The sequence below is a fragment of the Pelecanus crispus genome, chromosome 2 (assembly GCF_030463565.1).
Source record: "Pelecanus crispus isolate bPelCri1 chromosome 2, bPelCri1.pri, whole genome shotgun sequence".
In the NCBI taxonomy this organism is placed as follows: domain Eukaryota; kingdom Metazoa; phylum Chordata; class Aves; order Pelecaniformes; family Pelecanidae; genus Pelecanus; species Pelecanus crispus.
Window position 1 is genome coordinate 45,031,278 of NC_134644.1, and position 25,170 is coordinate 45,056,447.

The 25,170-nt window shown below is 35.5% G+C and overlaps 1 protein-coding gene across 4 annotated transcripts in view; it reads right to left on the reverse strand.

The window, feature by feature from the left end:
- NEK10 (NIMA related kinase 10) overlaps window positions 1-25,170 on the reverse strand; it is a 103,898-nt gene extending 78,728 nt beyond the window's left edge. For 3 of the 4 annotated variants that reach the window (XM_075705370.1, XM_075705368.1, XM_075705367.1), the window contains exons 1-21: window positions 25,097-25,170; window positions 24,710-24,770; window positions 23,555-23,685; window positions 22,944-23,042; window positions 20,150-20,234; window positions 19,342-19,383; window positions 17,124-17,202; window positions 16,708-16,775; window positions 15,540-15,619; window positions 14,290-14,376; window positions 12,640-12,864; window positions 12,013-12,152; window positions 10,288-10,349; window positions 7,991-8,068; window positions 5,088-5,152; window positions 3,586-3,688; window positions 3,346-3,474; window positions 2,695-2,832; window positions 1,987-2,032; window positions 1,219-1,340; window positions 918-1,020 (exon numbers count right to left, since the gene is read on the reverse strand). In XM_075705370.1, the coding sequence (XP_075561485.1) occupies window positions 918-1,020; window positions 1,219-1,340; window positions 1,987-2,032; window positions 2,695-2,832; window positions 3,346-3,474; window positions 3,586-3,688; window positions 5,088-5,152; window positions 7,991-8,068; window positions 10,288-10,349; window positions 12,013-12,152; window positions 12,640-12,864; window positions 14,290-14,376; window positions 15,540-15,619; window positions 16,708-16,775; window positions 17,124-17,202; window positions 19,342-19,383; window positions 20,150-20,234; window positions 22,944-23,042; window positions 23,555-23,685; window positions 24,710-24,770; window positions 25,097-25,170 (2,017 nt within the window). Of the gene's footprint in view, window positions 1-917; window positions 1,021-1,218; window positions 1,341-1,986; window positions 2,033-2,694; window positions 2,833-3,345; window positions 3,475-3,585; window positions 3,689-5,087; window positions 5,153-7,990; window positions 8,069-10,269; window positions 10,350-12,012; window positions 12,153-12,639; window positions 12,865-14,289; window positions 14,377-15,539; window positions 15,620-16,707; window positions 16,776-17,123; window positions 17,203-19,341; window positions 19,384-20,149; window positions 20,235-22,943; window positions 23,043-23,554; window positions 23,686-24,709; window positions 24,771-25,096 lie in introns of all 4 variants that reach the window. The other variant, XM_075705371.1, reaches the window with a different exon arrangement.

Sequence of the window (25,170 nt, forward strand, 5' to 3'; positions counted from 1 at the left end):
CTCCCCCATCCCAGAAGGGGTGGAGGGTGAGCAAGCAGCCGTGTGGTGCTTGGTTGCTGACTAGGGTTAAACCACAACAATTTGCCTATTATAGCTGAGTGTTTTGTATATGTCTACTTCCCTGTTATTTTTAAAGAAGAAAGACTGATTTTTGCATCAAGACTTCTCACAACAATTCTGCAGTATTCAAATTGTTTATTTAGTTCTGTGTCACAAGCAGTAAGAAAGCATGCAGTAGTTCTTTGAGAACTTTAAAAACTACAGTATCTGAATTGCCTGTGAGGCTTGCTCTGTGTACCAGGTTGTATTAATTCACTCAAAGAGTAAAACTTTGTCATACTTTGGAGTACTGTTCACACATATACTGCTTTCAAAGCCTATCCTGAAACTTGCCCAGGCTTCTTCCTCCACACTATGGAGATTATAGAAGTGTAGGTCAAGAATATCCACTACTAAAGGCTTAGACAAATAGCACCTCACTGCAGCTGATCACTGGGAACAACTGACGAGTACTAAACAATGGGAGAACTGGAATAGAACAGATGTCTGTTGTACTTTGTATGTTCATTAGCACTTGTTATCTAATCTGGTTATCTCGATATTCTTGCTGATTTAAATAAAAACAGGCCTTGAAGCATAACTACAGTTTAATTTTTTTAGGGCTAAATCATGTCCTCCATCATATTTGGCGTACCTAGCTGCAAAAAATAGTCAAGGCTGATGACACCTGGTGGCAACGATCACAAAACCTGCATTAGTAATGATTTTACACAACAGTATAATGATGTAATAATTTACTAGCTTCCAAGTACGGTGACCAACGCCCTGGAATCTGAAATGTTCTGAGAGTTTCAGTAAAGAAATTCGACTCACGTACATCGTGGCAAATTCTCTTCAAGTAAAGTAGTTCTACTTACTAATTGTAACTTTGTCTTTATCCCCCAGCATGACATTGTTCGGAGTGAGATCTCGATGAACAATTCTTTTCTCTTTATGCAAATAACGAAGAGCTAGACAAAGCTTAAAAACAAACAGAACGAGCCTTACAAAGATTCTTAACTACAACCTAAATAAAGGCACATAAAATTAAATTCATAACTGATATTAGTGCCTGACATAATAAGTATTAATTTGTCATGTATTAGCCTAACAAACCTAAACGGTGTTACTAATTACATGTAGGAAAGTCCTGGTAACAAAAAAAATGGAGGCTCTTACTTGGATAAATATATGCCATATTCTTTCTTCTGTAAACTGTTGTTGCTTTTGCTTCAAAGAGTGAAAGTGTTCTCCCAATGGCACTCCCTCTATGAGCTCCATGACTATGTACAATCTGTCATCTACATAAAAGAAAATGAATTAATAGAACATTACATTTATACAGAAGGCATTTGAAAATAAAGTATTTGAGGTTAAAATGTATTTTAAAAGCTGTTGTTTTTTACTTTTTAAAAATTTATTTGTACAGACAAATACATTTTAATCATAGTTCTACTCCTTGTTATTCCATTTTTTCCTCAATTTATATCACAGCAACTATAAGGAATTCACTGCCTGATAATCACTCAGTGAGCAGGTGTCTGTAGCTTACTTTTTATAAAAAGAAAATTAGGACAATACAGCTGAGCAATCTGTACCATTCATTCTACTAGTTACTATAGCTTTTCTCCCTACTTAGCATTCCAGTTGTAAATCTGGGATCTTTAACTCTACAGGATGAGAACGATGCTTCCTACATGTTTACATTGCATCTAGTTTTACTGATTGATAAACAAATATAAATACTATTTCTCACAATTTTTTTCAATTTTAAAGGAATATAAGCCTGTCTGAACTGTAGCATTCTTGAAGAAAATATTACTATTTATTGCTCAAATTTGATACACTCCTTCCAAGCCATAAGTGCTTTTATTATTTATACTATTTATTTATTTATACTATGTCTTCAGTATGTACAATGTACTAATTCTCTGCATTTATACTTACTTTCCAAGAAGGTTCTATAATACCGTACAACATTTGGATGATAAAGCTACAATGAGGAAAGAAATTTAGATGTTTAGAATAGCTAAACTGATGGCACAGTATTTATAACATTTAGCTACACATTGGAAGGAAGAATTCCACAAGGATTCCATGAACTTGCTTATGAACTGCAGTGCAGTAGACCTTCACTGCTACCCCAAACACAGAGAAGTGTTGCACATTACTAGAGCAACCAGGAGGAAAACACAGCATGATTCCTATTCACTCTCCCCTTAATAATGGAAAGAGAGTAAATTAAGTTTGAAGACAGGCAATTACACCTGCACCAAAGTATTGGCTTTCTTAGCCTAAGAACACTAATGATCAGTCTGGGTTTTTTAATTTTCAATTACAAAAAAGACTATCTTCTCACTGTATTTTAAATCCAAGAATTCATTAAATGGAACAAAGACTCATGAGTTTTCTATCACAATCTTAGTTTACAGAATCCCTAAAAAAAAGTTCAAAACCACAAAAAGTAACAAGCATTGCTGCTAACATTACAGTAAGAAGGTTTTCAATATTGACAGCATTCAGGTAAAAGTGCCCAATATTGTACTGATCAGACAAAAATAGTAACAGCAGCTGGAAGCCCTGCTATATGAGAACTGAGTTAATAATGCTAACAGCAGAATGCCCATACATGAAACTAGAGTCCATGAGACACACCTGCTCTTTGATGATGGTTAATTCAGAGACAATATTCTTTACACTGCTGTCTCTGTCTTTTTTGTCCTTTCCAAATGCTGGGTTGTGTAAATTGACTTCTTTCATTGCCAGGAAATTTTGTCCATTATGTTTTCTAACCTATGAAAAAGATAAAACCCTTGTAAAATTAATATAGGATGGGGATAGAAAGGATATTATTATGGCTACCAGATTAATTATCAGAGTCCAAATTTGTCTCACAAAAGCTACAGTCATAGCTGTGATTAGCCAAAAGAACTGGAGCCCCACAATACAGGTTAGCAGTACACTGCTGAACTTGCGGCAGTGTTTGAAGTAACACTGTGCCCAGTGTTGCTTTTCAGATAAAACATGCTTTAATTTCTGTGGTTTTACACAGATTTGTTAGCCTTTGCAATAGACAGAAATGCTGTCTGTGGAAGGGAATTAAAAGAAAGTAAACGTAGGAAACCTAATAGATACACTGGTCAATCTTATAAATACAACAGGGGACAAACAAAATCCATAAAGGCCCTTTCGGACCTGCATTCCCCTACTGAAATTCAGAGGACAGTAGTGCCTAAAACAGGTATTAGACCCTCTTCATGAAGCCTCCCCTCAAACCTGTAAATTAATATCAAAAGGGAAGTTTACCTTATATACACTTCCAAAAGCTCCACTGCCAAGATGCTCTAAAATTGCATAATTGCCTACATGTTTTGTAGGTGCCTTACTCTGATTCATGCTCTCAATACTCTCAACAATTTGCTTCAATTCATCCTCCTGGTTATAAATTAAATGACAAATACATAAATAAAAAATATTTCATGCCTTTCTTGTGCTAAGAATGTGCTAAGAATACAGCTTCTTAAAGCTATGAAGGTTTTAACTTACCTTTAATAAATTTAGCTTTGATACCAACTCTTCATAAGCACTGATATCACGCACATAATGTCCAATATCAATGAAGATTTCAAACAAGTCAGTAGGGAAAAGTCTACAAAGGTTTAAATTTTGATATATTTTAGAAACAGTGTACACAGTACCTATTAATCTACAGCAGAGACTTTTCAATGTTTATTATTACAACTTACTTTAGAACTTTCTAAATAATACACTTATTTTTTACTAATCTATTCAGATATTAACCCTCTAACGTTACATACATAGGAGTTAAAGGATCTTTGAAAAATCAGACTTCGGCTTCCACGGGTTGGGTATTAATATAAATACCAGTTCTCCGAATAAGTATAAGCCTCTTCAAAGTCAATGCACCTCCTGAGTTTCCAGTCATTTTCCTACTTTTTTCTTATAGTACTTTATATTATGCTTGTTGTCACTTTATCTGAGTTGCTTCTTGCAATGCATTAAGTGATAGGATTAACATTTGTCTGCATTTAAAAAATCACAACACCCATCTTAGAATTTTTGTTCAAGAAGTCCAGTCTAAAAGATGAAAAGGACTGAGAAAAGCAAAAGCTAACAGATAGTAGGCAATATTTAATTAGTGCCATGCTTAACTGAAGGTTTGTTTCTTTTTAAAGTTTTGGCAGAAGTAGAAATACAGAAAGTTAACGCATTTGGCAAAATATGAAAGACAGCAAATCGGTCCAGATTTACCACTTTCAAAACTTGACATCAGCCATGAACATTCATTACAAACTGGGGCCCTTTCAGTACAAAATCCACTTTTTAAAAAGTAAAAATAATACAAAAGTTACATCTAGAATTCTAGTAATTTATGATACAGAATAAAATCATACAGAAACACTACTGACAGGCAGACCTCCTAGGCAGTATGGTTACTACCCTAATCCCACAAATCAAACTGTTCGGTTTTACATGGCCTTTGTAGCCAACCTGGTGAAACTGTCACCTTACTAGTAAAAATGGGTAATTGATGAAAGACATTTTCTCCTTATTGATCCAAACCTTTTGGCAATACTCCTAAGTAAACCAGCTTGATGCAAAGTCATTCCCATGTGAAGGAGTGGAGGGCTCAGAGAAAGAATTTACTGCTCCCAGTTACTTGCTACTATCCAGGGCTGTAACTTGCATCTGCTAATCTTCAGGATAAAAGTACGGTTTATCTCCAACAGTATTAAAACTGTCCTCAGCATATTGAAACATTGATTCATGGGGAAGGAAGGAGCCCCTACAAAGCAAGGTTCTCTGGTATGCATACAATAGAAGTCCCCACACTGAACATCTAAAACTTGTAGGCTGACACTGATGCAATGCAGGAATGGCTATCCATAGCTGTGGACAGGACAGAAGTTGCCCATTACTATCTCTTCTTGTTGAAAATAAATTACATTTAAAAAACATGTCTTTCTGATTGGAGTGATGACTTTTGAAAGCTATCCTAAAGGAACAAAAACATTTTGCTAACATACCTTTTAAAGATATGTCGATTTCTTTCCATACTGAAGAGAAATCTCAGGGCTCTGAAAGCATAACACTACAGCAGGAAAAATACTTAAATTAATGACAAATTTATACACAAATGTAAAAGCCACTGATAAACATCAAGGATTCTCCTTGACTTTACATGTCGTTAAACTTTGTACTTAAATGACTAGATAGATTACGTTATTAACCTAATAATGAAGAGAGTAAAAATATGTTAATTTCTTCCTATATTTTAAAAGTAGGTAGGGCCTTTTAGGGGAAAAAAGTAAAAAAAAAAAAAAAAAAAAAGTGGGTGACTAGCTATAGTACACGCTGAGGAATGTCTAACTCTTAACCATCTCTTTTTATTTGCAGATAGCTCAGGACTTGAGACCTGCTCTCTTCTCCAATGCTGAAAAAGGTAAATGTAGTCAGTGGTTTTGTAATGATGCAGTAGAAACAGCATTTTGCATTTTTTCTGAAAAATGCAGTGTGGAACAGTGTAAGTTCTAACAGGGGACAAAAAAGAAAAGTGAGAAAGAGAGAATGGTCAACTTTTTTTTTTTAATGCTACTTTCATCTTATTTACAGAGATCTTTCTGTACCTCATTTTCTATCTCTATGTACCTTAGTTTCTATATGATCTCTACTGAAGAAAGTTTATTGTAAAACAGGCACTGGCAGGTAGTTAATATGTATGCTTTTATGCAACTCATCTTTAATTCCATTTCTCAAGAGTCAATAATATGGCACATATATAGCTGACCAAACAAAGATGACTGTATAAAGTAAGCCAAGGGGAAATAAGGTATTGATATCTGAAACAATGCAAATAGTAAATGCCTTTAACATAATTTAGAATTACTGTATTGCATCAGTGACTAAAACACTACTACAGTCTGGTGTCTGTAAATAATCCCTATTTAGACAATGGTGACTGCGTCTTAGTGATAACTGCAGAATTAATCCCCATGTTAAAAACAAATCTTTCAATATATAGACAATGCATTAAATGAAGAAAATAAAGGCCAAGTGCTACTTTTGAAGGAAGGAGGATACTTGAACTTTCACAGAAAAGGAATGTATGTTAATGCTGCTAAGAAGCTGCCTCTTTTACAGACAATGTTTCTTTTTAGTCCAAAGTAAACTCTCCATCACAGGAGAAGGATGGTGTGTTACCTTGTCTAACATTCCACTGAGAACCACAGTCACAACCTAGCTGTACAAAATAACCCAGACCAGCTGGGCCACAGTTGCTATCTTGAAAGTTTTTCATTTGAGAGGCTACATAGAGCATAGTCCATCAGTGAAGGGACATGATAATAGATTAATGATGAGATAAATAGAAATTTTGAATGGCAATAATATTTGTTTTTCTCACGCTAGTATTGTGAGATTGAAATTTAACATTTGTGATACGCTTCAGATAAGGCATGGTGATTTTTATATATGGTACATATGCAGAATAAATGACTGGTATCACTGCTACCCTTAAAGTAACAGAATAAGATCACTAAAGTAGTATGGTAGAAAGAAGCTGAAAATTTAACCGTTGAAAACACAGACAAGAGACCAGTAAAGAAACCAGACCATTATTTTAAGAATTCTAAGAAAAATGCCTACAAAATTAAAAAAGGGTATTCCCAAAGCTGCAACTGTATTGCATGGCAGTAACAATGACAAAAGCAACACAGATAGCAGTGTGACAATCAAAACAAGGTTTCATAATAAAATATACCTCTTATTGTTTGCCTGAAACGGATTTAGTTTTCCTGTGTGATCGTCAAGTCTATTATTAATTCACACGGCTTCACGTTTAACACAACTACAGTTGCTTAGTATCTCTTGTGAGTTATTTCCAATGCATTCTGCTGGAGTCTAAAAGTCTCAGTGGGCGTAAGTTAAGCTCCTTACAGTTGTATGAGGCAACTGTACTGAGCATATGGTCCAGTTTATTAGACTCCATGTTAGTTTCATATACCCTCTAGGAAGATTTTTATTTATCTCACCCTTAATCTGATTTAACGGAAGTGCACTATAAAATCTCATTGCAGAAGAAAGGTACCTACTGCACTGAATCTGCACCCCAACCTAAATCTATCCAGGCATGTCTACCTGATTAGATCGTTGAATAGCTATGTAGCCATGTTAGTGTAGGGCTATGCCAGAACAAAGACCAGGTGGAGGCAAGATCCTGACTGCATTCACCTGTGCCAAGGACCTCCTCACACTTGCCCACAGAAGGGCGACTGGAGCAGCAGCAGTGGTCTGAATCCCAGACCACTACTTTCCTATAGCTTAGAGAGACACCAACACCATTTCACAGAGGCTGGAGAAGAGCTACCAGATAATTAATTACTACTGATAACTTTTAGCCTAAGTTGACTCAAACCAGTACATTTATGGGGGGTATTGATACGCAAAAAACAAGAGCCATTCTAAGCTCATTAGCTCTATATTTATCCTACATTTAAATTTGCTACTTCATGTGATGTTTTCCTGTATTTTATTTAACAGCCACAGTAAGATGCTCCAGAAAGAAGCAGATATTAGTACAGTATCAAATCTACAGTGAGTTTCAATGAAGACCAAGGCACTAAAAAGAAGATCTGATGCTGGGCAGCCTGAAAAAGTGGAGGAGAGATTATCGCAAGCAAAATACTCACTTTCCTTTACACTAAATGAGGTGTCAGAAACAAAGTTGATCAGAACAGAACACCAGAAATTGAGTCACTATTTAACTTTTAGTTCCTGGGCCATTTGTTATTCCTGGCTTTGTTTTGGTGGGTTTTTTTCCCCGCTTTGAGTAAGATATTTTTACTTCACTTTAAAATAAACTTTAAGATCATAAAAAATTCTCAGGGAATGTTTGGAGCTTTCAATGTGCAATGATAATAAAAGGAGTTACCTGTAATAAATTAGCTTTTTCAGCATTTCTTTCTTTCTTCGGTAAAATCAGCTTTGCTATTGTATATATTCCATTTGCCTGGAAACAGAGAAAGGTCAATATTAACAGCACTCCTTTGCATAGAAACCACAAATAAAAACCAATGTTACTTCAGATAAATCAGAAGCTAATACCAATTGACAAGTTCTCAACATCCTACTGCACACCTAAATTACAAGCTCAAATTACTTAAACGTACGTAAGAATGAAATCATCATTACATTTAAACTGATATGCAAAGAGAGCTTGCAAACAGATAATGAAGCAATGCTTCTATCTCTAGAGGTGAAGGAAATTGCAGCAACAGATCTCCCGTCACCATCTGGATATTTTGATCTGTCAGGAACCAAAAATCCATAAATATAAACTGGAGAAATACCAGAAGGGATAGCCTGAGGCGTATGTCTCTGCCTTCAGTAGGATTTTGTGAAAACCATACTGTATTTAAGCTTCCATTTTCATGTAACCATACTTGTGTACTCCATTAATGTACCTATCGTGTTGGTTTGACAGATGGGCACTAGTGGATTTAGTTACAGTACTGCTCCCGGTTACTTGACAAGATCCTTGTTGGAGACTACCCTCCTCTCTAGCAGAGTTGAAGGGAATATGTGTCAGCTCTGCCGAGGCTCTGCTGCAGTTCCTGACATGTTTTCTTAAACTGTTCATGAAGGCAGAGTTGACGCAAGGTTTTAGGCTGTGCAGTAGAGCCATTGAGTCATAAACACGTCCTGGCCTGCTACCAGAACTGCTGCAGACTGCTATCAAGGCTGTAAGTTGAGACAAGGACATAGGATGGACAGGGAGAGGGCAGCTACAGCAGAAGCAAACAGTTCTCAATTGCCTGAACCAACAGTTCTTTGCCACTGAATGAGATAAACCTTTAGAGGTCACTTAGTTTGACTTTTTCAGCACATAACTGAAAGAGCTGCAAATCTTCTTCTTCTATCTGTTTTTAACCTAAGTGAGTTCCTTCATCTTTTTTACCATGCAACTCTCAAAGTCATATTAGCACAGAGAAAGAAGCAGGATTTAAAGTGAAAGGCTGTTGTAGGGTGGAACTGCAGTTGAAATTAACATGCTTGAAGCTACATCCTGATCTGAAAGGGGGACATTGGCTGCAGGACATTTTGACAAAGGGAGAGGTCATTGTCTTTTAACAGGATGAGTGGGGGAAGAAGTTACGCTCGAACCTGTACATTGTCCCAATTTACTGACACCACAGTTATCACGTACTTCTAGAGCAATGCAGAAAAACTCTATGTTAAAATCAGCCTTTTATTTTCCAAGTTCTCCAGGAGTTACACTGTTTTCAAATTATATCCAACTTAAATAAGTGATATTTTATTTTGATGAAACTAGACTCAGCCTAAAATGTATACAGTTATATTGTTCAGATAAAATGTTGTCTAAATCAGTATGGTTTATTGACAATCTTAGTGCTTAAGATACATAGAAAATATTTTTTTCCTAGACTTACTTCCATTCCTTTCCTCTTAACCAAGAGATTTAAAATACACACAAACTTCTTTCTCAGTCATATTTAAGGCTCTTTGTTCTCTCAATAACTCTAGGAATACCTCTAGTTGGGTTTTAAGCTAACCTGAAGGTTTTGATCAGTGACTTAACATTTAAAGCGTAAAAGCTGGCTACAGCTTTTAGCTGGTATTAATGTCCTAAATATTTGTGGTTTTGACTATGTCTGGAATACATACCAGGGATTTTAAGAATGGTTTTCAGAACCACAGATTCTAGCTGATTTAAATATTACATTTTAAAATGCAGTTTAGAAACACAACCCTGGGGATGGAGTGCCAGGAAGTTATCTCAGAAATACTAAACTCTGAGGAAAAGGGAAACTGTGAAACAACGAGCTGCCAATATTAAGCTGCACAGAGTTTAATAAACTTCATGAAATACAGAATTTGTATTTCTCAGTTAATTCCGTGATTACTCTTATTTACTATCCTATTTTGAACATGGCAAAAGGATGGCAAGAGATGCCAACCAAAATGAACCCTGTCTGAATAAGGCTGTTTGCTCTCACAGACAACTAGATACATATGTTGATATTTTTGTGTGTATGTCTCTGTGTGTAAATGTATAAAGAAACAGAGATACTAAAGTTATATAAAGGTATGTTTTCCAATCCCTTTCAAATGCATTTTGTTTGTTAATTAAATGATGGTGACAAATAAGAACAATTAAGTCAAATTGTAAACTATAATGCCTTACTTAACTGAATGAAGTCTTCCTACCTGTACTACCTGGTAAGCGTTAGTCTCATTGAGCACCAGTTCAGTAATTGCAGCACAACAAGCTAGAATAAAAATTCAGATGTAACATTTAGGGCCAGATTCATAAAGATACTCAGATAGCATGGTGGGTTAACCTTAGCCAAGGGCCAAATGCCCATCCAGCTGCTCATTCACTCCCCCTCCTTAACAGGACAGAGGGAGAAAATAGGATGGAAAAGCTCATGGGTCAAGATAAAGACAGGGAAGTCACTTACCACTTACTGTCACAGGCAAAACAGTCTTGACTTGGGGAAAAATAATTTAATTTATTGCCAATTAAAATAGATTTTGATAGCAAAAAAACCCCAAAAAATTAAAACACCACCTTGCCCCCACACCATCTTTTTCTTTCCTCCCAGACTCTTCTTCACTCCTTCACTCCTGACTCCTCTACCGTCTCCCCGAGCAGCACTGGGGGGTGATGGATGAGGGTTACCAGCAGTTCCACTCTGCTGCTCCTTTCCACTTTTCCCCTGCTCCAGCATGGGTCCTCTCCACATGCTGCAGTGTGAATACCATCTCCACCAAGGTCTCTCACACGGGCTGCAGGGGAATCTGTGCTCTGGTGCCCAGAGCACCTCCTTCCCCTCCTTCTTCTCTGACCTTGGTGTTTGCACTGCTGTTTCTCACCCTTTTTTTTTTTTTCCTCCTTCTCCTCTGCTCACCCAGCATTTTTGCCCTTTCTTAACTATGTTTTCACAGATGCACTACCAGCTTCGCTGATGGGCTTAGCTTTGGTAAGCAGTGGGTCTGTTGTGAAGCCAGCTGGAATCAGCTGTGTCCAGCATAGGGCAATCCCTTACCTCTTCCCACAGAAGCCACCTCTGCAGGCCCCCATGCTAACACAGCCTTGCCACCCACACCCAGTACAGAAGGCTAAAAATATAAACAAGTACTCAGTCAGAACTAAAAAAGACCTCTGCAAGTTCAGTGCTTACTCTTTCTTAGGAGTCCTTAAGGAAGGCAGAAGTAACCCAGAAATATGCTCCATGCTGGTAATACTTTTGGTACTGCAATTTATTTCACATTACCAGCTCTTCAGAGGTAACGTTCATGATAAGGTATTCAAAAACACTTATGTATTATGCTACAGCTTTCAGGAAGATACTGCAAAGGCTCATGTAATACTAGTAAGGATATTTTGCATTGTCCTTCTATAGTCACTGGCAAAAGACATGATCCTCCAAAAGGCATTTCAGAATGGATAGTTGACATGCTATTGAGGAATCTCCTCTAAAAGGGATTCTCTCCATAACTACTGAGGAATTCTCACCTGACTGGTAGTCTTTAAAATACCACTTTGAAAGAGTTCCATCAATAATCATTTCATGATTGATCTACCATAGTAAATTTGAATAGAGGGAAAAATATGATCAAATAAAAATAATCTTAGTCTAAAACCAAAATAAAATATATATATATGTAAGTTTGAGATGTTTTCACACGTGGAAGAAATAGATATGATTCCCATGTACTTAATAGTTTATCCTTTGCTTCTTTCTTAAAAAAAGTGTGCTTTTTGAAAATATGTGCTGGTATTGCACATTTAGAAATAAACACAGCTGACTTTGTGCTCCCACTCCCTAAAGCAGGTATAAAAGTTTACAATTTAAATTTTGAAATATTTTAAATCCCTTTGTGCAAGTGTAAGTAAACACATAACAGGATTAGGCCTTACAAACCTACCTGCTTGAAGTGAGAAAGTGTTTTCCTGCATCTCATCAGGACTCAAATCATCTGACAAATGAAGATGTTGGATTCTCCCTGCTGCGTTCGCACTAGATAAACTTCCAACTGAAGAGCGATCAGAAACAAGATTTCTTTCCCTGGGAAAACAAAAAAATGCAGCATAAAGAAATGGCTTAACATAGCTTTGTTAACCACTTCTGATGTTCTGAAAAACTGTATGTTTTTCACTAAATTAGCTAATACATTTTGAAAAAGCAAACAAGCCTTTAAACAGAAAATTCTTTTACCACGTTCATCAATTGTATTCACAATTCTAGCTCACTAAATAGGTGTCTGATTAATAGGAAACTAAGTAGACAGCAATGACATATTTATAATCTATTCATTATTTAGTTTATACATTGAAAATACAAAAAACACCTTAAGATAACAATGAAATATGCATAGCTGAAAAAAAATACTGCTTATCCATTATGTTCTAAATAGCCTCTTAATTTCTGCAGACATCACATACAGCTGAAAAAAACAAAGATGCTCTTTGATAAAACAGGGCTTGGCCAAATATATCTTAAAATATGAAACCATCTCATATAATTGCCACAGTGTTGAGGACTGAAAACCTACCCCTGTAATATATGAAGGAGCTGCTTGATTCCACCCCAAATTCGGATTTCCACACTAGTCTCAGGGTCTTCACAAACCTGCACCAGAATCCAGACTATACTCCACAGAAGTTTGATATGATCAGAATGGAGTAAACTGAGCAAGACTGGAACTCCTTCATACATTTTCACTTGCTCTTTGACTTGTGGCTCTGCACAGAGGAGACGTAGCAACTCTGCCGTGAGCCTGACAAAAAAAAGAAAAAAAACCCAACAAAACAGCAAGAAATTTTAACAATAACTCCATCATTGCTTTGTATTGACAGTTAGCAAAGGGCAAAAAAACACAGCAAATGTTTAAGAACGAACAGAGACCTCCTATAAAAAAAATAAATTAAACTGGTTAAAGTCACTGTTTAAAAAAAGAAAAATAAGAAGGGGGTCCAAATTTACACAAGGGATGAAATTATATTTACATGGAGTTTGACTGTCAGCATAGGCAGCCAAGCGTACACAGCCAGGATGGAGGTGGCCAGGTGGACTGCAGTCATCCATGCTACCACCTTCTTGTTAATGGCATTAGTACTACAAGTAGCACTGACTGCATGAACTTGTAAAAATCCACCTGTGGAATTAGAATAACTCCACACATAATCGTGATTCTTCTCCAGTATGGTTTGAATATTATGTTTACAAAAGGGATTGGATATATAATTTTAAAGGTTTATACAAGATTTTTCATTAACTTCATTCCAATTAAGGTGGACTTTCCATAGAAAATATGGTTAGGGATCTCCATTTCCACTTGAAGCAGAAGAGCTGTATGTGTGTTTAATGAAACATATGAATTCAGATTCATATCTGAATTTAAAATTATTCTTAACTAGCACTGAACTTCATCAGCTTCCCGTCTACATTCAAATTCCAGTTTTTATAACAAACTTTTGGTTTACGTATAATCTAAATAATTTCAAACCCAGAAACTAAATAAAAACTTCTGGTATATTCAATTTCTTTATCTTCAGCCATATGTAAAATAATTCATATGTGTGAAATAATTAAGCATGACATTTAAAAAATCTCTCCAGAATTTTAAATACGATAGGATAAGTGACATATCATCAAATTTCAGAGTCTTTTGGTTTCTTACTGAAATGCAGATATGCTATGCTCAATTAGCAGACTTAGCTGAGATGAAAGGACATTTAAAGAACTGAAGGAACCTTTATGATTTTCTGATTGAAGGGATATGGGGTCTGACCCAGCCCCTGGCATAAACTACAACAGCTGTATTTCTTGCAATTTTTTACTAGTTTATATTGGGCATCCCGAGAACTGTCAGAGTTCAGTGTGCTTTCCATCTAACCACTCAGGTCTGCCAGAAGCAAAGAGGAGATGCACCAAGAAAAGTGATTGCTATCACTTTATGGTAACATCGCAATTTATTTGCACCACACTGTAGGCCATCAGTGGAGAGACAGGAGACAGCTTATAGCAAAACTACTAGAAAAGATTTTGCTATATCAATATCTGACTGAAAATATGTAGGTATCAGAACTTTACCTTTAGTATATTAAAGTGGCACATTATCTAATTCCTCCAAATAAACATGTCCCTAAATGAAAAAGTCAAAATATATTTTAACACAATTAATCTACAAGCTAAGTCTCACCTTTTAGAAAGCAAATCGTATTCATGTAATATCACCAGCAAGTTCTCAACAATGGTGAGTTCACTTATCTTCTCCCTACATTCTGGACTACAAATTGATTATTCCTGGCATTTATATCAAATTAAATTATATGAAAAAACACATTGCTCTTTAACCTCCCTCCTCATACATTTGACCAATTATTTTTTTCTCAAGTCTTAAGTAATAATATCATATTGTACACACAAATATTTAAGGCCACAAAAATATGCTCGGTCAAGAGTGACACTGCAACAATTTCCAATTTTCCCAGTACAAAAAAAGTAAATGTGAATGCATAAAAGTAAAGACACAAATGTTTTTCATTTATTTCATACTAGAAATTAAGCAAATGAGGTACATTTTTAGCATCAAACACAATTTCCATGAATATTTGTAATATACTCCAAACACTTTCTTGCCCAGTCCAAATATAACACATTTAATTCTGTGAAGTAAGTTAAATGGAAGTTGAAAATGTATATATAACATCATTTAAATTAATACTGATATTAAAAAAAATTAAACTGAAATAGAATGAAAGAAATTTGGGAAAAGAGAAAATCCAGAGAAATCTTAGTAAATACATTTCTACTGATCTCAAGGAATTGTATCTATTCTCTTCAGTTTTCTAATTTTCCTTATAATTTTTCATTTGAAAGATAAAATTGTTATACAAGTCTGGAAGTCAGCAGATCAATAATGTAGAAGCAGCAGCTTAAAACTATTAAGGATGAAAGGTGCTGTACCTTCCTTTTCCTTTTTTCACTCCACACCAGGAAAAAAAACTCTTATCTTTACTTAAAATGGTCATTAGTGAAGAGAGGATACATATACATGGATTTCAGTGTATGCATTCATTATTTACTACACTGAACAATATTCTTGCCGGTTATTGTGAGGCACTGTTGTATTAAGCTCAGCACAAAAGACTTTTATATGCAGGAAGTCAGTAAGAATTACAGAATCCTGCATAGAGATTGCAAAGAGATTCTGTGATTCCAGTCTTGCAAAGCCCTCCACATGAGCAAAGAAGTCTGCTGCAAGGACCAAAGTTTCTACTCAGTTTCTACTGCTTCAATATAAAATTAAGCACACTTCATAGACCTCCACGGATCAAGGCCTTATTTTGAAAAAAAGAAGTCTTCCTCATAAACAGCAGTTTCAATATTGTGTCAAGAGATATCATTAAAATACTTATTATGAACTACAGCACGTTAAGTTGAACTTACCTTTCTGCCAGGCTAGTCAGAGCAAGGAGGGCACCCAAAAGCACGTTGCTGTCTCTGGCAGATAACAAATTTACTAAGGTCTGGAAAATGAAACATGAAACAAGATAAATAAATACAAATTATATTCTTTTCTTTCACAACTCAAACATATATAGAGTTATTTATTGAAAAGTCAAAATTAAGATACCAAACCCTTACACAATACACTAAAAGTCTTAGGCACATTTAAAGCACACTTTAAGTACACTTAAATATACACTTAAAGTCTTAGAATACACCCACTTTTAAGGCAAGCAAGGATGTTTCTTCTCAAACTGCAATTAGCGTCTCTCTTGACTGCTAAAGCATCTGTCCAATTTAATATACCATTGTAAAAATCTGTTCCTGTGTAAAACACTTCAGATGGCTAAATCAAGGCCTCCTGAAGCAAGAAGTTAATTTTCAGCTTGTATTTAAACAATGCAGTAAGTAATTTAAGGCCCTGCATATATTCTGTTAATGATTCATATCAAAGTAAATTTCATATTTGTCTAGATTCTCTAAAAATATATTGTCCGATACTATCTGATCACAATTGCCAGTGTTGTACTGCAGCATAATAGAATCATGAAGCACTAGTTATACTAATCTTGATGTCATCTATTTCTCAGTTTGGCCACAAATCAGCAATGGTTAAGTATAGATCCTTAGACTGGTGGTAATGTATAGCAAGGGATGTCTACGTTGTCACTCTCTAGGTTGACACTGTTCCATTTAGACACAGAGTACTTTACAAGTGAAAAATCATGGCAAAAAATTATACAAAAAATATAAATAATAATATATGTATATTTTAAAATTATATAAAACAATTTATATCATAGTAACATGTAGCTCAGTACAGCGTAAACATGAGTACTGATTTTTATATGAATGAGTTTAGTCCAAACATTTAACACCTATTTATCTCAAACAACCAATAACCATGCATCAGGCCAATTAAGTTACATACAAGAAATAATTTTTGTGATACTACTAACACATCTGTAAAACACAGAACTGAAATTATCTTACTTTGCAAGCTTGACAAAGTAAGGAATTTACTCCCACCTAGGTCAAATCTGAAAAGTATAAGTCATTCAGTTAAGCAGCTAATTGGTTATAATTAGCAATTTTATAAAGTACTTACTTTATGCACTCCACTTGCAAGAACCCATTCTCTTTGATCTTTAACAGCAGCAAGCTTTTGGAAAATGTCTATGGAACAAAGGAAGTCACACAAATTGAAGCTTTACCACTTAATACTTTTCATTTTACTGATCAGATAATAAAGCAAAACACTGGGTAAGTTCTTTGAACCATGACTAGCTCATTTTACTCTGTTATTTCAGTACATAAAGAGGTATACATTTCTTAAGGAAATATTACTTAAGTACAAAAATAAGGTGTGCTTCTCCACAGCAATTTCAGTTTTTACTTGTGTGATGATGCCTACAATGAATCTAGTAATATCTTACTTAATGACTATCTCGAGTATTTTAAACATTTTAAGCCTCACACAAAAAGTTGTAAGTGCCCTTATAATTTATCAGCTCTAACACTTACATGTCATGTTGACCAACTTGTCTACATTATGCTGCTCTTCTCCGTAATCAAGATAGCCTTTTGCTACTGCTTCCATATACTACAAGCAGGGGGAAAAATATAAAGGATATCATTAAAAATAGTTTTAAGAATTCATAAACCTAGAGAGTGTTATGCACAGAAATAGCCTGTAGGTGGTGCATCTGTTTCGTGAAAAAGGTAAGTCTGCAACATCCCACATATTTTTGCTGTAAAACTTGTCAGGGAACAGAAGAGATCTTGGAAGTAGAAGAATTCAAAAAGCAAGTGCAAAATTCCACCAGAGAAAACTCCACTGAAGACTATCAAATATAACCACCCTACTTCTAGGGCCAAAATTCCCTTCTTTGCAAGCTGCTAGAGGTTGATAAGAGTTTTCTGAGGAAATACTATTTCATGTTTCTGCTCTCAGACTTTTCCCTCAGCATCTAATATTGGCCACTGTTTGGAACAGCCAACTGGATCTTCAGTCCACACAGCTGACAGGCTCAGACTCTATAAAACCTATGCAACTGCAGGGGGGGATTTTGTTTCTTCGGGGGGGGGGACGACACATAGCCAACTGGGGGGAAATGGTGGTCAACCTTTTTTAACAACCCTAATAACTACCTGGTCAAACATATTTTTCCAAGAAATTAGAATTATCACAAGGATATAATGTTTGTTAGTACACAAAATCATGATATGATTCGTGGCATCACTTATATATTGGTCTTACATATGGTGGCATTTTGAAATTTCCAGAATACTGTATCGGGAAACTACAGCAGTTTCAAGCAGATGGTACACAGAGGCTAGAACTACAGTAGTAGCACAAAACTTAGAAAGAAAACTCACGAGGAGGACACTACTATGCAAAGTAATATTGGTAATAATTTTATTAATGTTTTCTACTCAAACACCCCCAACACTTTAAAATGAGAACATTGTTTTATCTGAAACTGCCCAAAAAAACCAAAAAAATATGTTTTAATGCTGTATGAAATAGTCTAATGGAAGACTTCAGACTTGTGATTCAGCAAGAAGATTTGTATGCACAGTTCACCTTGAAAAACTGTCACCTTCCAAAGTTCTGAGGGATTTTTGAAAGTCTCAGCTATAACTTTTTTCAAAATGCATTTCAGAGTGCTGGAAACCCATTTAACACTTAATTTTATCTCACTGCAAAGAACACAAAAGATTAAGTTCCCCAGAAGTTCAGAAATCATAAAAGTTGCATGTCACAACTTTTTAAAATTCTTTATGCCAGCAACACATGCATAGTAAAAATTATTATCGATTAAACAATTTGGATTCCTGCCGCAGAGGACTCCACTTGCAGGTGTTGCCAACGTCTCAGCAGGCCACTGCACTTAGAGCTGTGCAAGCTCCTCAAAAAGTAGGGCTAAGCATTAATGACATGTGACACTGGAAAACACCAAGTAGGTCCTGTGGGAACCATATCCATCAGAAACTAATAATCTTTAACTCCTGCAAACTAGGGATGTTTCAAACAGGTGATTATCTGACCAAAGGGCTCATAGAACACTATCAGCTTTTTTGAAATACAGGTGGCGCCATAAATATTAATGAATGATGACTGCATTCTAGAAAGATACATTTTTTATAAAAATTCTGATTTTTTTTCCAGAAAGAAAACTCCCAACAATTTCAAAGATATTCAAGATACGTGATAGCTCACTGCTAAATTGGTACTGATGAAGAAGTACTAAAAACCTAAGAGTAAAGCAGTATTAATGCAGAGCAATAACAATACAGCAGTTGGTTATCAATGGTTTGTAACACAAAGTACTGTAGCCCCCAAATTTAAACCTGTTCAACATTCTATCACTATGCTTTTACCTTTGAAAAGTCATTTGCTACAGTTCAAGGTGACTTTACTCATCTTCCTTCAGAAGTCTACAGTTTCTTTTGAGTGAACCAATTGTGCTGACTTTTCTAATCCTCCTCCCACTTCAGGAGGCACTTGTTAAGCCTCCTAACTAAAAGTCCTGGGTTAAAGGCTGCTACATTATAAGGAGACCTGCTTTGTGCACTAGTGGAAAAAAACCACACCAACTGCACACGTACAAACAGAGGAATAGACTCACTTCTTTCCATAAACCAAGAATATACGTACACTGCTTTTTACAGTGTATTTCATTGTAATCCTAATAATGGCAACATAATGAACAAAGAAAGGTACTATGAGGAATTCTACCTGAGCTAGATTTTCAATCCCACCCAAGCTGTGGAGCATTTCCTAAAAGAAAATAAAAAAAAATTAAAAATTGAGTCAAAATACAGAAAACAATAAAATGAGAGAACACTAGAATATAAATGCTCTGTTTGTTATGAATGCTGAGAAACCTTAACTCCGGTGGTCGAAATCAATGGATTCTGGAGATGCTTAGCACCTTCAGAATTCAGAATTACTTATAATAAGTAGATAAATAAAAACACAGAAGTGAAATTTTAAAGGTTCTAAAACTGGAAAAACAGTGTAAGTTTTGGAACACATAGAAAAGAAACACACAAAGACAAATATCTTACCAGATGCGTGAGGCTTAGTCCTATGAATAACAACTATAATAGCCAGAATAAAATTAAAAGCTAGTTTGTATTTCAGAGCATTGGGCTGCTAGGAGGAATAGGCAGCTTTCAATCTTCTTCACTTACTACATTATGGGCATTTTACATATCTATATGGTAAAGTCAAGTACAGAGTCTAGGGCTCAGAGCAATGGCCAAGCCATCTGTTATGGAGATTTACTGGTTCTTTGTTCAGGTTAGCAGAACAGACACTACATAAGAAATATCAGAAATTGAGCAAGTTACGAGTAACAGTGCAAATTCACTCTTGGAATCTGTTTCTTTGAAAATCACATCCTCACATTCAGAAATATAGGTACATACATATAAGAAGTATGCATCCATACGAATGCATGTTTTTATACCAACACAACTCCTATGCGTGATGCTTATATGCATTCTCTTACCCAAGCAAGAAAGTATTTTGGCATACTGACCTGATAGCATGGATCCCTGATTAGTAATCTCAGGCAGATTAATACTCGAAGAAAATGGATGGATGGAGCTTGATTAACCCACTCCCTGTAAAATAAATATTCAAAACATAAACCAAATATAATAAGGAAGTATTAAAACACTTAGATAAAACACTGATTCAGGAATCAATTGACTTGAAGATTAGTGACCTGCAACACCTGTACAACATACTACACTACAGAACTTTTAACACCATTTATATTCAAACATAGTAACAGCTTTAAATAAATTGATTTCATTATATGAACATTGCCAGCCCTCACTTATTATCACTGAACTGATGCAGGAAAGTACATGCTTATCTCAAACCTCAGTGCACAAAATACACTTATATAAAAATATTAAAAAAACACATGGGTGCTACAGAAGTAAAAATAGCTAATTTGAAATATTTTTTTTGAATTATCATCATCTATCCTGGCTTCTAAAAACTCTAATACCATTAGTCCTTGGAATAATTTGTTATTTAGTTTAAATGTTCTTGATATAGGATTACACTTCCAAACAGAACTCCCTCTTTTATCTTTCTCCATACAATTCCCCAGCACAAGACTTGGCAGAAAACACAACTCAGATTTGCACAAAGCATCCAGGGGCTGTAATCCTGCATAAAATACCAGTAATGGAATCACTATTTCCATTGCCTGTTGGAGGTATATATCCCCATTTTCCTATTTAAAATAAACCTAAAATTGGACATCTTTGCTGTGGGTTTTTTTTTTTTTGTTGTTTTAACTGACAGGACAGAATCTGTAGTATCTGGGCAAGTTTCCAAGGAACAGAAGAAGTCTATGAGACGTGGCAGTTCTCTTCCCTTTTTATCATTTGTAGTTGGGAATGATGCCAATGGCTAAAAATATTTTGATAAAAATAAATGTTTTGCAAATAGATACTAACAAAATCTCAGCCCTTCTATGCCAATATTCTGCCGAAAATAATACTATTTTTCATTATGTTTCCATAATTGGCCACTTCAGAACAGCAGGAAACTTTCATGGAAAGAAAACAGCAACCACATACTGGTAGGCAAAATTTGTAGGTCAGATTTTAAAGTGGCCTGAAGATCATTACCATGGTGGTTCTACAAAGTCATTCTTTCAAAAAGCTTTGGTTCCTGACAGAAGTTAGTTTCTTTAATGGAGCAATGCATCTGCCACATTTCCAAGCAGGGACAGTAATTCTCTGAGCCTCGTTAACATTTGAGAGCCTCTTCTACTATAGCTACATTTACAATACCTGCTACTAAATACTCTAGTGTATATTCAGCATATGCTAGCAGGATTTTTTCTGCCTGCTTAGTTATACTCTTTATCCAAACTACTTAAGCTAAACTGATCACAGTTTTCCTGTCAACAGAACTACCTCCAACCAGGACTTCTGCCGGCACAGTGATGCCAGTAAGTGGGTGTGATTTTTTTTTCCTTGCACCCCAACCAACCTAGTCATGCCAGCAAAAGTATGTGATGCAGATGACGGTGACAGTTTCTAAGGCTCTGACACAATGCAATGGCAGTGTTCCAAAGAGAGGACACCATCACAGCCATAGTAAAATATTTATAAAGGGCAACTAAATCACCTTTCTAACTGCACTCTTATGGGTTTTACATACCTACTAATATATGCTTGTTTCATTAACCTTACCTGGGTGCTTTCATTTATAATATAAGGCTGGGTTTGCTATATCATCATCAACAAGAAGTACCGAAGAAAACAAAAAACAAAATATGGGCTAGGTACGGCACAATGTACAAAAAAATCTTGAGAAGACACAACGCAAGTTATTCTTAGATATTCGGCAAATGAAGCTAAGCCACCAACATCCCACTGGTGAATACTAAGATGATAACTTGCAAAAAGAGGTACTAGATTTTCAAATCACTTAAATGATCTGTCCTAAACTCACTGCTATTTAGATAATCACAGATGAAGTCCCTAGTTCCCACGTTAATTCTGAAAAAGGATCTAAGAAAACTATGTGATTTTTTTTGGTGTTTTTTAGGTACTTCTGTAAATTCTAGCAGTTACAAATTAATACCTTCAAATGCTCTAGGATTCCTCCTTTAAGCTTCTGTACCAGTTAAGACTTTTCAGAAAATGTACTTGGCCTTTAAAAAGGAAAAATACACCACACCGCTGTGATGTATAGTAATAGAAATCCTGAAAAACACATTCTTTTTTTCAGAAAATATCTCTTTGTAGCCCCTCTATTTTTTTAAGGTCTTGCACTTCATCGCTCAAATGAGAGCAGCATAAGGAAGAGTTTTCCCTTTCTAATCCTGTTTTACACACGAATACAAATAAATATGAACAGTAGCATAAACTCATCTGAATTTTATGAAAGCCAATGACCTTTCTATATATAGGCATAAGTCCATAAAATACAAGTAAAATCAGTAAAATAAAAATGAAATTAGAAAAGCAACCATAGATTACAGACACCAGATATGGACAAATGATCAAGGGAACATAGCAGATGTTAGAATTTTGGTCATCCAAAGTTTGTCATATACCCAGGCCTTCCTTTTTCCGTCCCACTAACCCAAGCATTAGATCTTCAAAGCCAATACAGAAGTGACTGTTTAAAACTGAGATTATGCAGAGGTATGAAGCTGGCAGTTTCCACAGAGGTCCATTGCTGAAACATATATACTGTATGTATGACTGAAACAGTGTGAAACATTATCCATGCGTCTTGGTTCTTCACTTAAGGCAAGAGTCACCCTCCTTGGATATCAAGGTGTTCAATATACTGACCTGCAGGTAAGTCTGTTCTTAACTAAAGCTGTAAAGATCTCTTTAAACAGCTTATGTTTGGGATGTTTGCTAAAATTTCTCTCATTCTGGTACGTCACACTAATAAGGAAAAAAAAGAAAAATGCTGAATTGCTGATTATCTTGCCACAACATAATTTTAGATTGTCAGAACTTAACATTAGCAAGAAAAATTAAGAAATGTCATATCAGCAGTTACAGTGGAATAACACAACTTCAGATTTCCAGACATTAACAGCATGGCAGAACAGTCTGTCGCATGCATAATTTGGGACTATTATAATGGTATAACATAAGCTTTCCAAATAAAGAAACCATTACTTGATTTAAATTGACTATATTAACTCTCAACAGTACACTCTGATGAGTGGGAGCATATGTCTGAAACTTACAAAGGCAGGAACATTCACAGTTAGGTTTAGAAAGTTAAAAATATGTAATTCATATCTCGGATAGTGGGTTAACATGAACTACAAGTAACAGACATAAGTACAAACATAAATGCCTTCAACACCTCAAGAAGCTTAAGATACATGAAGACATTCAGAGATACAACACAGTGTCATCATAGTAGTGCTTTTTTTTCTTTTTACCTAAAGTTTTCAAGCTCAACAGCTTCTTTTGATTCTTGCCATTGACCATGGGGTTTTTGTTCATTGCTTTTGACATTTTGATGAGCTCTTTTCACACTGGTTTGACCACTTTCAAAATGTATAGCTGGAAGCTAAGGAGTAAAGGGATAGTATTCATGAGTCAAACACTGCATTTTAAGTTTTATAAGAATGTTATCAAGCAAAAGTACCTTTTCTCAAGTTCTGACTTGAACTTTGGATCTATAATCTGCCATTATAAAATATACACACAACCCATGCAAAACAAAACTGATGTGGTAGAAAACTGATATAAAGCAAGGATGGAAAACAATTACATGGAGGTATATAAAATGTGAAGAACAGTATCTTTCAAAATTTGTAATAGTAAAGCTCAACAGAATCTGCAACACACACTCATTATCTATGCTCCTTACCTGTTCCACTTCGACAATTGCACAGCCTTCATATTCTTTTTAGGCTGTAGAACTAAGATGTTTCAGCTTTCTGCTCAGAAGCAATTCCATGGCTCTATCCAGGAAGGGAGTGCATAATTCCTGTCTCACATGGATGATTCCCTAAGTCATTTTGTCATAACTTTTTACAGAATAGAAAGGGAGAAATTGTTCTGGCATTCCAAGGACTCACACCCATCATCATGTGTTGGTTTTTCTTTGCTTCAAATGGCAAACACAAGCTTCACTAAGTGACTTGAGGTGAAGGAGATTTTACTGTGTCTTATAAATTGCATGCATTGATATTTATGCCCTGAAGATTTTTAGCTGAAGTGTTATTCTCCACAGACAAATTGTTTATGGTTAAAATGCTGATTTTTTTTATTTTATATTCTTTACCACTCTTCATCATGTTGTAAGTAACACATCTCTAAGCCTACCTTCTCATGACATTGTGGAACAGCATGGAAGAAAACAAATCTGTTAGGCTACTTGATTATATGCAACAATAAAAGTAAACAAATAAATATTTTTTAAAAAGTGACGCCACGTCCACTACACAAGATTTTGCTAACGTGTTTAATCACAATGGAACACAATATCCTAAGTATCTGCCACAATCCATAATCACCATTACTTATAATTACACAATTCTACAGCATGTTTAGTAGTTATTGAAAATGTAATAGTTATTGGAAAATACCTGTTGGTTGCTTGACTGAACGTTTAAGAGAGACTGAAGTCTTTTAAGATCAGAATAATCCCTAGGATAAAGCACAATAGCATAAATAGATGTGTTAATAGTTACATAAAAGTACTTTTGTAAGAGTAAAGAAGGTCAACAGGCAACAATGCTACTGACAGAAAATAAAGTTTTCTAGTGTTGCCTAGTGTCCCCATTTTGCACAGAGAAGAATTTATAGCTTCTCCAGAATGCCTTAAATCAACAAAGGTGTAAATAAACTTTGTGACCAGAGTAACAGTTGTCATGTTTATACTGCATTTCAAATTAAAGCATTCTGCTTTGGCAGCTAGGGCAAATTCCACATGGGTCCTGCTGAAGTTCAAAGAAAGACGTCAGATACTATACCTCATAGAGATCCCATGAGGATTTTTGTCTGTTGCTTTTTCTGTGCTCTTCAACTTTTTGCCCTGATCAGGCAT